The sequence below is a fragment of the Myotis nattereri genome (genome assembly GCF_964212035.1).
Source record: "Myotis nattereri genome assembly, chromosome: 12".
Taxonomy (NCBI): domain Eukaryota; kingdom Metazoa; phylum Chordata; class Mammalia; order Chiroptera; family Vespertilionidae; genus Myotis; species Myotis nattereri.
The window spans coordinates 73,528,571-73,542,737 of NC_138087.1; the positions used below are offsets into that span (position 1 = coordinate 73,528,571).

The window sequence follows — 14,167 nt, forward strand, 5'->3', positions numbered from 1 at the left end:
GAGGGTCCGGGGCAGCTGCCCAGGGATGGGGACCCTGCTCTAGAAGGTTCCAAGCCAATGAGATAAGGCCAAGGAGTCCAGGGATTGGCAGCCCTCTGGGTGAGGACTGGGCCCTCAGAGAGCCCTGGGGTGGCTGGGAGTGAGAGAGCACAGCTTCCTGAGCCTGGTGATGAGAACCCCTGCTCCAGGCCCGCTGTGCAGGTGGGTACACAGAAGGGGGGCGGGGGGGGGGGAGGTGCTTGTCTGAGGTCCAACCTTTAGGGGCTCCTTGCTGGCTCAGAACCCACAGGGAACAGCAGAGAGAAGCCTGCAGCTGCTGCAGGAAACTGGAGCGGGCAGGGGCGCTGGGGGGAGATCGTTTCTACCGCAGTGGAGCCCAGCTAAGGTCGAGGCAAGGGAAGAAGGTTGCAGGAGGCATCTGGGAAAGATCCCTGTTCTCCTCCCCAAGCCCAATTTGTGCATAATGATGGGCACTCCAGAACCTGGAGAAGAGGTCCCCTCCCGGTGCCACCATGGGTCCCTTTACTTCCCGCCCTGTCCTTCTCTGCAGTCTCCAGGGTCTCGGCCTGGGGGAAAGGAGACCCCAGGAGACTCTCCACACCTTTGTTAACAGACACTTCTAACAAACCCCAAAACAAAAGCGTAAGGGATCCTGAGCATGGCCCCGGAAAGGCTTGGGGAATATGGGATTCCCTATCTGAGCCAGCAGCGCCCCCTCCTGGCAATGTCCGAGACTGTTATTATTCAAGAGCCAAGAGGAGAAAGGGGAACCTTACCCACTGTCTGTTCAGCCCTTTCTCAGAGGCAGCAAAGAACTTGCTGAGGTCTCTCAGCCACTACTTGTTTCAAAGGTTGGGGCAGGGCAATGGCAGCCTGTCTGGCTGCCTCTGCTTGGTTCCCTGTGGCTTCCAGGTACTGAATCAGCACCTTGCCTGACACTACATCCATGCTGAGGGCAGTGCCAGAAGCTCAGAACCCTGGTGACCCCGCCCTGGGGCCACTGCTAAGTCCCAAGGTTCTGCTGTTCCCTGTGTCTGTCTGGGGCAGGACTGGGTGCAGCCCCTTCTCCCCACCTGTACCCCTGGAGGAGGAAGAGGGGTGCAAGGGTAAGGGCCATAGATCTTTCCAACATACAGGTTTTTGCTCTTTCTCTTCCGGGAGCTTTCGTCATTGTCCCCAACCGTGTCGGGCCCACTCATCTGCGGAGAAAAGACAGATAATGTTGTAATCCAGAGGCTGCTGCCTGAGCAAAGAGAGACTCGGGCATCCAACAGCTCCTGCAAAATGGCTCCCTCTAATCCCCTCCAAAGTCCCCACTCCTCACAGAACAGGCGAGGGAGCGAGACCCCACTGTCCACGGAACACAGCTGGCTTGGCCGAGCCTCCCCCCAAGGGGCTCCTCCTAGTGCACTTAGGACCTGGCTTGCTGAGAAGAGGGCAGAGACGTCACTGCAGGCAGGAGGGCCGGCTGGGGAGCGGCACTTCAGCAGGGGTTCTGCTGTGTGACTGGGCCAATTGCTGTCCTTTTCTGAGCCTCTATTCCTTAATTTCAAAATTGAAATCATAATGACTAACTCTGGATTCTGCCATTTGAAGATACCTGGGACTGCTCAGTAGTGTGTAAAGTGAATTATTATGTCTCTCTTGCCTTCAAACTATGGCTCCCTAGTACCCTCGGGAAAACATCCAACCTCCATAACATGACGTGCAGGGTCTATCATCGTAGGGTCCGGGGAGAAAGTTCCATTTTAACATCCATTACCACTCCTTAGTGATCTCCCCAGCCTGACCCCTGCTCCGGCAACCTCCCTGACCTGCCCCCAACCACACAGAATGTCCTCTGTCTCGCCCCTTACTGTGGGCCTTCGCCCATGCTATTCCTTCCATGGGGGATGCCTTCTCCTCCTAAGACCCAGCCCATGGAAAGACCTTGACCTCGGAAAGGTGCTTAAATGCCTCCTCGCCTGGGAGGCCCTCCCTGACCCCTAGATCAAGGTTGTGCCTCCTTAACCCCCTTTGAGGTCCCCACTACACCCAAATGGCTTGTTCCAAATCTATCTTCTCCACTGGGCTGTGAGTTCCCCTGAGCAAGGCTGCTGTCTGACTGCACCTGTCTGGGGAATCTTCCTCAGACCTAGTGCACAGTATCTAATAAATATGTGTAGAATGAATGAATGAATGAATGAATGGAGAGAGAGGGAAAGCAGACTGGGAAAGATGCATCTTGAGATGCCTGCTGCTTGATTCAAGGCCTGCAACTTTATCTCCCAGGCTCCACTTCAGCCCACAGATTCCACCCATTCCACCCCCATCTCCTTGCCTTTGCCTGTGCTGTGCCCTCTTCCTGGAATGCCCTCTCCTCTTCTCCCAGTGCTCACCTCCCCCTAGTCCCGTGGTCGGCAAACCGTGGCTTCGCGAGCCACATGCGGCTCTTTGGCCCCTTGAGTGTGGCTCTTCCACAAAATACCATGTGCGGACATGCACGTACAGTGCGATTGAAACTTCATGGCCCATGCGCAGAAGTCGGTATTTTGTGGAAGAGCCACACTCCAGGGGCCAAAGAGCCGCATGTGGCTCGCGAGCTGCGGTTTGCCGAGCCGCAGTTTGCCAACCACAGCCCTAGTCCATCACTCCTCCAGACCACTCCAGACTCACACCATCTCTACCGGGGCCTCCCTCTGTCTCCCTGCCTGTGCTTGCCTATCCTTCTCCAGGGGAAACCAGAGCCCAAACTGTGCCACCCAGAGCAGGAGCCCAGGAAATGCTCCGAGACAGCAGAGGAGCTAGCGCTCAGAGAGGGATGGGCATGGACAAGATAGAAGGCCTCCAGGCGTGGCTCTCAGCTCTGATTTCCCATGAGCCCCACCCTGGGTCTCAGTTTCCTCACTTGTAAAATAGAGACGGGCTATGCCTTAAAATACTGTGTCAATTCTGGAAAGAGAAATAATCCAGAGATATCCAGCAGGAGGAGCTACTAGCCTCAGTAAAGCACGCACCCATGGATGGACGGATGGACAGATGGATGGACGGACGGACAGATGGATGGATGCATGGATGCATGCATGGATAGACCTACGGATGGACAGATGAAGGACAGATGAAGTCTAGCATCATTTATAGAGCTTGCACTATAGGCCAGACCTTGGGATGGGCATTATTCAGATACTATCTCATTCATCTTTAGAGAAAGTCTGTAAAGTAAACAGAGGCTCAGAGAAGGTAAGCCACTTGGCCAGGGAACCCAGCATTTAACTGGCAGCAGGAACCTAGGTCTATCCGAATGCAAACCATGTGTTTCTCCGCCAGAGGATGCTGCTACGCAAAGGTGAGGACGGAGCACGTTTTGAATGTTTTCAGTGAAAGACTCAGGGGAAATGCCGCCTCCTTCCTGAGAACGCTGCCCCACCAAGGCTGTAAACACGAGTGTGTACGTGCACACACAGGCACACGCCCGTCTGTGACGAGGGATTCCAGAGCTCGGTTTGCAGCCAGGCCTGGGTATGGATCTTCTTTCCGCTGGCTTTGGAGAAGTCTCCCAGCCTCTCAGCTTCGGCTTCTTCAGTTCTAACGTAAGGCATGAGGCTGACCACACCCCCCACTGTTGGAAGATTCACCACATGGCCCAACCTTGGCACACAGTGTGTCCTCACGACCCAGAGGCTGCTGTGTTCATTGCCCAGTGAGTGCTGCTACTGTCACCCATTGAATATACAAGCTGCGGTCACGCCGGCCTGGCGAGGCAGTGCCCGAAGCCCCCACCCGTGGGAAAGGGCCCAGGCGCTGTGCTTCCTCCCATTCTAACCTCAGCTTCCGCACTTTATCAGCACCACACAATGGGCTGGGGACCACTCCCACCCGCCCGCCCGCCAGCCCCAGCCTCTGCACCGCTGGGAAATGGGCTCTTCCTGCCACTGCTGGGAGGGGGTCATCTTCGGGAGAGGGGTCATCTTCAGCAGGGACCAGCCAAGCCAACCCCCCTGACAGAGGGGCTGGGCAGCTCTGGCCCTGGGAGTCAGCCCCCAAAGGTGCCAGGAAAACCCAGGCACCAAGGGGTGGGGGACAGAAAGCGAAGAAACTAAGATGAAAAGTTAGGATTCTCATTTGCAGCCGGAGTAGCTCCCAAGGTTCCTCTCTACGGGAACTGCAGCCAGGCCTGCCCTGGGCCCAGCTCACAGAGGGCCTCTCCTTCCCCTCTGCTCCCCGCCATCTCTAAGCTACGTGATCCTCCCTGAAGAACGGCTAACAGAGGTGACTGAGCCCAGAACCATCTCTCTTCACTCCAGGCAGGACTCCCTGGGGCCTGCCCAGCCCCACCCGGCCATCTCCAGGGACTGAGAGCTCACTGCCTCTTGGAGTAATAATTATACTTTTGATTGTAATTAGAACTATCATCATAGCAGTAAAGATGCTAAACTGCCTGGATTTGAATTCCAGCTCCGTCGTTTATCAGCTAACAGGCCTCAGACGAGCTACGTCCCTTTTCTGGGCCTTGGTTTCTTTACCTGTAGGAGGAGGAGGATCACTGGACCCACCTCTTATTATAAGGGTTAATGTTAGTCCGTAAGAAGTGCAGAGCACAGTGTCTGTCCGTGATGTGCTCAGTAACTATCAGCCACTGTCGTTACTGCTGTTACTTGCTGAGCGCTCACGATGTGCCAGGCACCAAGCGAAAGTGCTATTCCAATGTGAGCACATTTGGAATGTTTTCCATGAAAGACTCGGGGGAAATGCCGCCTCCTTCCTGAGAGCGCTGCCCATCAGGGCTGCAAAGACGTGTGTGTACGTGCACACACAGGCGGTGACTACCTTTACCCAATTTAATCTTTGCAACAGTTCTAGGAACTATTTGCTTATTGCTCCCAGTTTGCAGGTGGGAAACTGAGGCCCAGAGCAGTTCCGTTACCTGCATGGGCTCTCAGAGCCGGTAAGTAGCAGCGAGTTTTGGGCCCAGTTCCAGAGCACCCCACCCCCCAGGACTGAGGGCGCTCCTGTGAGCAGGGCCTCACAGGGTTTCCCAGCCTGGCAGGCCCCATGGAACCCTGTGGAAACACTGGGTCTAAACTCTACACTTATTTGTTTAGACACAGGAAATCATTTCTCTTAGGCTTTTCTTAAATAGGAGGCTGGAAGGTGTTATCACCTCTCGGATCTGGAAGACATCCTAGGAGCCCTCTTGTCTGACCCGCAACCTAAAGGCTTAGTGCGGTAGGGCGAGCGCGCCGCCCCCCCCCCCCCCCCCCGCCCCACTGATAACCTCTGCACATGCCAGTGCCCTGCAGGAGGTGGGACAAGGTAGCATGGCCAGGGAGGGGCCCTGCCCCGCCTCCTCGCTGTCAAAGAATGACCTGTGACTCTGGCCTGGCCAGGCCAGACTGTGGTGAAGTTCAATGGCAGCGTCCTGCGCCCAGACACAGGTAGCTCGGGGCTTCGCTGGCTCCCAGGAGAAGGGCAGGCACGGGCCTGTGGATCTGTCCAGCCTGGCCCCCGGGGAGCAGCCGGCAGAACGCGGTCTGGCAGCAGAGGGCACTGTGAGACAGCGCAGCTCAGCACCAGGAGGCAGGCCCAGGCAGGACTCACGGGATAACGGTGTGGGGTCTCCTCTCTGGAGCTCAGCAGGCCCATCAGTAAGGTGACCACAGCTGGCAGACCACGTCCGGTCTGTCTGATCGGACACTCGCACTCACGGTAGAAATCGGTGCACAAGAGGGCAGAACGGCAGGCGGGGGGAGGGTCCATGTAGGGCCTGTCACCCTGCGACAGGCAGCTTGGTGCTCTAGGCAGCCTCCGCTTAGCCACGCAGAGCACACTGACCAGCCTGAGGCCGTGCCAGCTCTGTCCGGGGCTCCTAGGTCTCACGTCACCCCAGGGCCAGTGCCTCGGGCACAGAGCACCTACGGACGGCAACCTTCTTGAATCCCTGGACAACTCCGAGCAGACGCAAGTCTTCCCAATTTATAAGAGAAGACAAAAGCTCAGAGAAAGGCGTCACCTGGCCAAGGTCTCGGGACCAGGCAGGAGGAGGCAAGGCTGAGGCTTGAACAGGGTCTGTCTGATTCCTTAGCCTGAAGACTTCACCCCACTCCTCCCAGGAAAGCCAGGCCTGAGCCGGGGAGATGGAAGTCCTGGGAAAGCGCTGCCTCCCCCGCTGCCAGCCCCCTTCCCCTGCCCCTCACCAGGATGAGGTGCGCAGGGTCTGGGGTAGGGCCAGAGAGGACGGGACAAGGGTGAGGCCACTGCCCAGCTGCACGCGCTGTGTGGTCTGGGACAAAACATTTCTCCCTTGGCCTCAGGCTCCCCACAGCAAGATGAGTACAGCCGGGCCCTCCTTGAAGCAGTGCTGTGAACGCTAGGAAGGGAGCTGGAGGCACAGGGGGAAGGTTGGGGCACCTGCTACTCCGCTTGCTGCTTATCTGCCTCCTCGTCCTTGTCAACACGATTCCCATGTCTGGAGCACCCACCAGGTGCTGAGTGGCAGCCCTGCCCTTAGCACTTTACCCGAGTTGGGCTATTTAATCTTCTTGGCAACCCTTCAAAGGAGGTGTTACGACCATACCCATTTCCCTGATGAGGAAACTGAGGCTCAGAGGGACCGGGACTTGCCCAACGCCCACTGCCAGTGAGGGATGGAGGGAGACCAGGGTGCTCGTCCAGCCTAGACCTTACTTCCCCTCGACAAGGGTAGGTTTCTTACTAAAGCCGGCCGGCTGGAGGGAACAGGATATAAATGATGGTGGACTCAGGGCCCGGCAAGCAGAAGCCACACAGAAGGGGTAGCTACCACGGGCTGATGGAGCCTCTGAGGCCCTGCCAGTTCAGTCCCTCAAGCCCAAGAAAGGAAGCAGCAGACCAAAGGAGGGTGGGGGAGGGGGGAAAGGAGGCCAGCGGGAACCCTGGGCACCCAAAGGAGGAAGCTGAGAGCGCTGGTCCAGGCCTGCTGGACTCCCAGGCGGAAGCATCTATCCCAAAATAGGAGCTGAGGTCAGCTAATTTGGGGAACTAGAAGTGTATGCATGAATGTGTGTGAATTTATCGATATTATCTGTATTTCCCTTGGGGCAAGCGGGGAGGGGAGAGAACGTGGATGGATCTGGAGGGGGACTCAGGATTGAGAGGCTCAAGGCAGATGGTGGACCTGGGCTGTCCTCCAGAGAAGAGCGTCCAGGCCTGCCTGCGTCAGCCCCGGCCTCACCTCCGTAGGACAGAGGTCTGGACTCTCTCCTGTAGCAGCTGCATCAAGAAATGGCCTAAGGCCATGACACTCAAACTACCAGGAACATCACGATCCCTGAGGGGGTGGGGGGGCTTGTCTATAATGCAGGGTCTGAGCATCCCCCCGTGGAAATCCTGATTCCAGAAGTCTGCGGTTGGGGGCTTAGAACCCTGTCTCTTCATAGCCTCCTCCTGGTGAACTGGAAGCACTTCCAAGTTTGGGAACCACGTGTGTTGACAGATGAGGAAACAGATCCAATCCCAATGCCTTTGGGAGTTCATTCCCATCCTGGAACCCAACGTTTAAGGTCCTGTTCTGGAGGGCCCCAGCCTGCTTTGCCAGCCCGACCGCCTTTCCTCCCAAGGTGCCACGCACCTGCCACCCCTGCAGTTCAGGAATCCCCTGCTCTAGCCAGACTGGCTTCTGTGGGCATTTTCGTCCAGGCCATGTCCTCTTCCACAGAATGCCTGCCTCAGCCCCTCTGCTTATTCCAAACCTGCGCAAGTCACCAGGCTCAGCTGAGGGAAGCTGAGCCAGGAGGGGGCGAGAAGACTTCTGAAGCCTTCCCTGATGGCCCTCGACCCTGCGGTCTCTCCTCCCTGAGCTCCCAGGTCTCTGAGGGTCAGCTGTCCTCTGTGGACAATGACCACCCCCACCCTCCTAGCCTCACAACAGCCGTCACAACAACACCTTGCACTGCGCTGGCTGTTAGCACCTCAACAGCATCCGCTTAGCGTCTGCACGAATGCCATCAGGTCCCAGGCTCTTCCGGTTTATCCTCAACCACCCTGGGACGTGAGTGCCATTCACCTCCGCTCCTCAGAGGACACGGAGGCCCAGAGCAGCTGAGTGACTCACCCGAGGCACCACAGTAAGAGACAGAACCCAGACGCAAGCTGGCTAATGGGCTTCAGGGACATGGCACAGTCATTCATGGGTAGGACACCTTCCTGGCCCACACAGAGAGCTCCCCCTCCCAGGCTGAGGGCAGCCTCACACACTGCTGGGGCCCAGCTGGGGCCCAGAGACCAGAGCCTGGCACCCAGCATGACATCAACACACACGTATTCCTCGACTTATAAATATTTGCAGGAGGCAAGCGGCATGGTGGTGAAGAGCTCCGGCCCTGGAGGCAGGTGCTCATTCTGGTTCTGATATTTAAAAACCCGGTGTAAGTGAGGCAAGCTCAGTGCCTCAGTTTCCTTCCTGTGGGAATAATCATCGTATCCACTTCACAGCGCTGTTGTGAGAATTAATGAGGCAATGTAAATTATGTAGAATAATGCCAGCGCAGAGTAAAATATGTGCTGTCGTTGTTTTTGGCTGATGGATTTCTAATCTGGCTAGGCCCGGGCCACGTCTAAATGTAACTGTTTCTCTAGCTGCTGTCTTGGGTCTTTAAGATCCAAATACACAATGTCCTGGGCTAGGCTGCATCTCCTCTACTTTCTGCGGGGCTCCCCCGTACAACGGAGCTGTAAGAACACAATATCCGGAGTCATAAAGCCATGGGTTTAAGTCCAGGTTCTGCCTTCTGGTCTCTTGGGTCTCAGGTTTGTTCTCTGTCAAATGGGTATAAGGCTCATTGGAAGAATTCATCGGAAGGCTTAGCAGGAAGGTCCCGGTGGGGGTGGGATAAAGTGACTGCTCCTTCCCTGCAGCTCCTGGACCCCACCCCACCATCTCATGGACCCACATCCCCCCCGCCCCCCTTGGCCTCCTTACCTTCCTGTGTCCCGTGAAAAAGAGGGAAAGATGGTGCATGGAGCCGCCGTTGCGGCCCAGTTCCTTCTTGAGGGTGCGGGGCGAAGGTATGGCCCAGGAAGAGGTAGTGCCCTCTCCGTCAGAGCAGTTCAAGGTGGTGTCGGAGGAGAAGCAGGGCCCGCGGGTCTCCTGCAGGAGGCTGCCCTCGCTGTGCGTCCGGCGCCGCAGCGAGTTCTGCACTCGCAGCGAGAAGCCGCCCTCGGCACCCTGGCCGGTCTCTATCATGCTGCTGCGCTTGGCCTCGCTGTGCTCTCCGTAGTTGTCATCACTTGTGTCCTCATCCTCATCTTCCTCTCCCTCATCTCCCTCCTCTGCCTCTTCTGCATCCTCCTCATCCCCGGAGCTGCCGCCCTCAGCCTCTGCCTCCTGGCTGTAGGCACTATCCAGCCGGACCTCAGGAATCACAAAGGCTGGCCTGGAGGCCACAGGCGGGCCCCCGGTGGCTGCTGGAGGGTCCCCAGCGCCCGTGGTCTCAGCAAGGGCCTCAGCTGGTTCCGGGGCCTGGCTGGGGGGTAGGTCTTGACATGGCGAAAGGTCCTGAGCAGGAGGGTCCTGGATGGTAGGGAGGTCTTGGCTGAGTAGAGTGTCTTGGCTGGGAGAGGGCTCTTGCTTAGCAGGAAGGTCTTGGCAGGGAGGGAGGGCCTGGGCTGCAGGGGGTTCCTGGCATGGTGGGGAGTCCTTGGTTGGTGAGGGTTCCTGGTGTGGTGGGGGTTCCTTGCAGGAAGCTGAGTCTTTGCTCGATAGGGATTCTTGGCCAGGAGATGGTTCCTGGCCAGAAGAAGAGTCCTTATTGAGTGGAAGGTCTTGTCCCAGAAGAGGCTCCTGTCCAGGAGAGGGGTCCTTGCTGGGTGGGGGGTCGTCGGCACCTGGCCCCTTCCCTTCCTCCAAGGGCATCTCCCTTTTCTCATCCACCTCCGACTCAAACATCTGGGAAACAAAGAGAAAACAATAAAGGTTCAGAAGAGGCAGTTACACGGTGCCAGGTACTGTGCACACAGAGGCTGAAACAAAATCAGGCAGTGGCCTGAACCCACACCCGCACCCTGCACCCCGCAGTCTGAAAGCCGAAGCACCAGATGGAAACCTAAAAGCCCCTTTGGTCCCAGCCTTAACTCCTTGCTCAAAACTACCGCCCCATCAAAAACATGAGGGGAGGAGAGGTAACCACCATGGTCTGGCTCCTATTGTGGGCCAGGGGCTCTGCCAGATTAAACCCCTTATGCAATCTTCCCAGTGGCCCTCTCAGGCAAGTCCCTCTGTGGGTAAGTCACCTCTATGAGTAAAGGGGAAGCCAGGCTCTCTCTGCGTTCATGGACTAGAACCAAACCCAGCCCCAAGCCACAGCAGTCACTAAGTGGGAGAATCCCGGACCCAGCCAAAGGGTACCTTCTACCTGAACCAAAGTTTTTTTTAAAAGCCTAATGAATTGTTCAAATAAGAGCTTGCTCTCAACAAAATGAAAAGACAACCCACTGTATGGGAGAACATATTCGCTAATGATACACCTGATAAGGGGTTAATTTCCAAAATATATAAAGAACTTATACAACTCAACACCAGGGAGACAAACAATTCAATTAAATCCTGGGCAAAGGAACTGAATAGACACTTCTTCAAAGAGGACATAGAGATGGCCAACTGACATGAGAAAATGCTCAACATGACTAATCATCAAAGAGATGCAAATTAAAACTACAGTGAAATATCACTCACACCTGCCAGAATGGCTACCATCAATCCGGTATAATAAAAGCCTAATAAGCTAAGTGTCCAGTCATCCCCTTGGCCATTCAACCAATCAAAGCATAATATGCTAATGATATGCTAAGGCCACTCAACTGCTCGCTATGACGTGCACTGACCACCAGGGGGTAGATGCTCCAACGGTAGGTGAGCTTGCTGCTGGGATCCAGCAGATCAGGGCGTAGCGAGATGTGCCAGTCACGCCTTGGAGCCCTCCCATGTCCCTCCCTGGTCCCAATCATGCACCAGTGGGGTCCCTCAGCCTGGCCTGGTCCTCTCACAGTCTGGGACCCCTCAGGGGATGTCAGAGAGCAGTTTTGGCCCAATCCCGCAGGACAGGCTGAGGGACCCCACTGGTGCACGAATTCGTGCACCAGGCCTCTAGTAAATCAATATACAAGTGCTGGTGGAAATGCAGACTGGTGCAGCCACTGTGGAAAACAGTATGGAGTTTCCTCAAAAAATTAAATATGGAACTCCATTTGACCCAGCGATCCCACTTCTGGGAATATGTCCTAAGAATCCCAAAACACCAATCAGAAAGAACATATGCACCCCTATGTTCATAGCAGTGTTATTTACAATAGCTAAGATCAGGAAACAGCCAAGTGCTCATCAGTAGATGAATGGATAAAAGAGCTGTGGTGCATTTACACAGTGGAATACTACGTAGTAGTAAAAAAGAAGGGCCTCTTACCCTTGAGGCAGCACGGATGGACCTGGAAATTATTATGCTCGCGAACAAAGCCAGTCAGAGAAAGACAAATATCACATGATCTCACTGATATGTGGAATCTAATGGACAAAATAAACTGAAGCACAAAATAGGACCAGAGACATGGATGCATAGAACAGACTTACAGACCTCAGAGGGGAAGGGGGTGGGAGGACTGGACGAGATTAATAAAAGAATTTATAAGCACATATGCATAGTCCATGGGCACAGACAATAACGTGGTGAAGGCCTGCGGTGGGGCAGGGTCTAGGTGGAGGGGGGCCAAGAGAGACATCTGTAATACTGTCAACAAAAAAATAACTTACTCTCAATGTTTAAGTATCTTTTTTAAAGTAGCTATTTAATACTAAATGGAATAAAACAAGAACTTCAAAATATTGCCGACACATGGACTAACCAGATGTCACGGGCACGTGGACCCTCACTGAGGGAGCACCCAGGGACTTTTAAACTGAGCTTGGAGGAACCTCGGGAGTTCCCCACACAGAAGAGAAAGCATTTGCTGCCTTGCCCACAACCCCTAGGACCCTCGGCGTTTTTGCTGGATTCCTGTAGATTTCATTTGCCAAGGGGAAGAGAGTGCCCTGGAGGAAGTCTGAATGCAGCTTCTCTCGCATGAAGACCGGGGCGCAGAGGTGGGGAGTGTCCACGGTGCCGCAGTCACGGGGGAAGCGGGACTTGGAATGCTGTGGCTAGAACTATGTAGAGCCCAGTTTTTGTCCATGAAGAGGCCATAACCAACTAGTACTAATGAAGAAGAAAGGCACCACACCTACACAGAAACTGTACAGCTGCATGAGAATGTGTGCATACGTACGTACGTACACACACACACACACACACACACACACACACACACCCCTACAACACAGTTCGGAGTTCTTGCGACAGAGACCCTTAATGTCCATTTGACAGATGCGAAAGCTGAGCCAAGGAGCAGTGAGTGACTTACTGCACAGCCACCCAGAGACTAAAAGGCTGCACCAGAGGCTGAGAAAACCCGTTAGCCCTCAGGAGTCTGCGACGGTGAAGCCCCAGCCAGACCTCGCCTCTGGGAGTAAGTGGCCAGCCAGGTGCTGCATGTGTGTCAGGGGTCACACGGGGGTCTGGGAGCACCAGAGGGGATGTGAAAGCACAGTGTGGGTAAGAACCTCTGCCTGGGAGCAGGAAAGTGAAAGTGCCCAACCCCCGCAGAGATGGTGGCTGCGAAAGGGAGGGGAGGCCTCAGAGGACTGGAGGATGGTCCCCAGGCAAAGCCAAAGACAGGTGCCCACGCACCCCATGGACTCTTCGCCCTGGAAATCCTGCCCGAATCTGGGAGATAACACTCCCCGGAGATGACACTCAGGCCTCGCAGCCTCAGACCCTGAAACATGAGCAATCCCAAATCCCCATTGCACAGGGAGGGAAGCTGAGGCCCCGAGAGGGGCAGGGGCCAACCTAGACTCACACTGTGGGGTCAGGTAGAGTCAGTCACTAAATCCTCAGGGCCTCCATGGGACATCCAACACGCCCAAGTAACAGCCAGGAGAACATACTATGGAAAGTTAAAGCTCTCAGTGGGATTATGGTGCTGGTAGGCATGGTGACTAAAAATAGATCGAGAGGAAATGCTGCGATCACAGACCTCAAACAGCATCATGCCTTTCCCAGGGGCCCCTGGGAGCCAACCCAACACCCCGAAATCAAAGTCAGTGGTTGTGATGCCAGGTCCCCCAATGCAGAAATCTCACCTGGAAACAGGGCTGCTCCCAGGCGGACAGAGGAAGCCTCAGCTGATCGGACAGGAGGACTGAGCCCAGCCTGGACAGTCACCTAGGGACTTGCCCAAAGGCACCAATCAGGGCCAGGCGGGGGTTAGAGCCTCAGGCCTCCGGCTCCTTCTCCCCAAGCCTCCTTCGGATCTCAGTCCCCAGGGCAGCCGGGATCCCCGCCCATCGCCCCACCCACCAGGGAGCGGTCTCCACCAAGAAAAACAAACTGCCCAAAGCCAGCTCCCTGATGATCCACACGGGCTCAGCTCAGCCCCACCTGGGAGGACCATGGAAGGAAGCAGCAATCATGCCCTTGGGCCAGGCCCCCAGTGGCCCCGAGAAAGCAGCAGCCTCATTTGCATTCCCCCTTTCCTGGAGGGTGGGGTGGGGGTGGGGGTGAGGCCCAGGGGTGCCTGCAGCCTGCCTGAGCCTGCCCACCCCTCAGGAAAGTACAGCAACAGACCCAAAACCAGAAATGCAAGTCAGCCTGCCTCTGCCAATCTTGCCCTAAACCGAGGCCAAACCAAACAAAGCCCGGAGGACAAGTGCCTCTGTCCCCAGGGGTGCCCTGCTCGGGCAGCTGAGAAACCACCGAGGACGGAAGGCTCTCAGAGTGCCCAGCATTTTGGTGCTCAGATGCCAGAGTCAGACTTTGGTTTTGATCCCTGTGGGGTCACTTTCCAGCTGTGCCACTCTGGCCAAGCCCCCCAGCCTCCGAGAGACACAGAGCCGTGATATCATCCCGGATCACAAGAGTGGTCCCTCAGGCCTGGCCCAGGAGAAGCATTTGATGAAATGGTGGCTATTATCCATCTAAGGATGGGGAACTGAGCTCAGAAAATGACCTAAGAAATCGGAGACTGATTCAGTCATGTCTCCTGGCAGAGGGTCTCTCCCTGCTTCCTTAGACCCTTACACACAAGTTGTTTGGGACCCTCAGGGGTCTAGAAGGGGGAGCAG

The 14,167-nt window shown here is 55.7% G+C and overlaps 1 protein-coding gene across 3 annotated transcripts in view; it reads right to left on the reverse strand.

The window, feature by feature from the left end:
• The window catches only part of RGS3 (regulator of G protein signaling 3), a gene marked incomplete at its 5' end in the record, with an annotated part of 113,794 nt that overhangs the window by 4,726 nt on the left and 94,901 nt on the right, over positions 1 to 14,167 (reverse strand). For all 3 annotated transcript variants that reach the window (XM_081103389.1, XM_081103392.1, XM_081103391.1), the window contains 2 exons: positions 1,135 to 1,199; positions 8,936 to 9,901. In XM_081103389.1, coding sequence (XP_080959515.1) covers positions 1,135 to 1,199; positions 8,936 to 9,901 — 1,031 coding nt within the window. The remainder of the gene's footprint in view (positions 1 to 1,134; positions 1,200 to 8,935; positions 9,902 to 14,167) is intronic.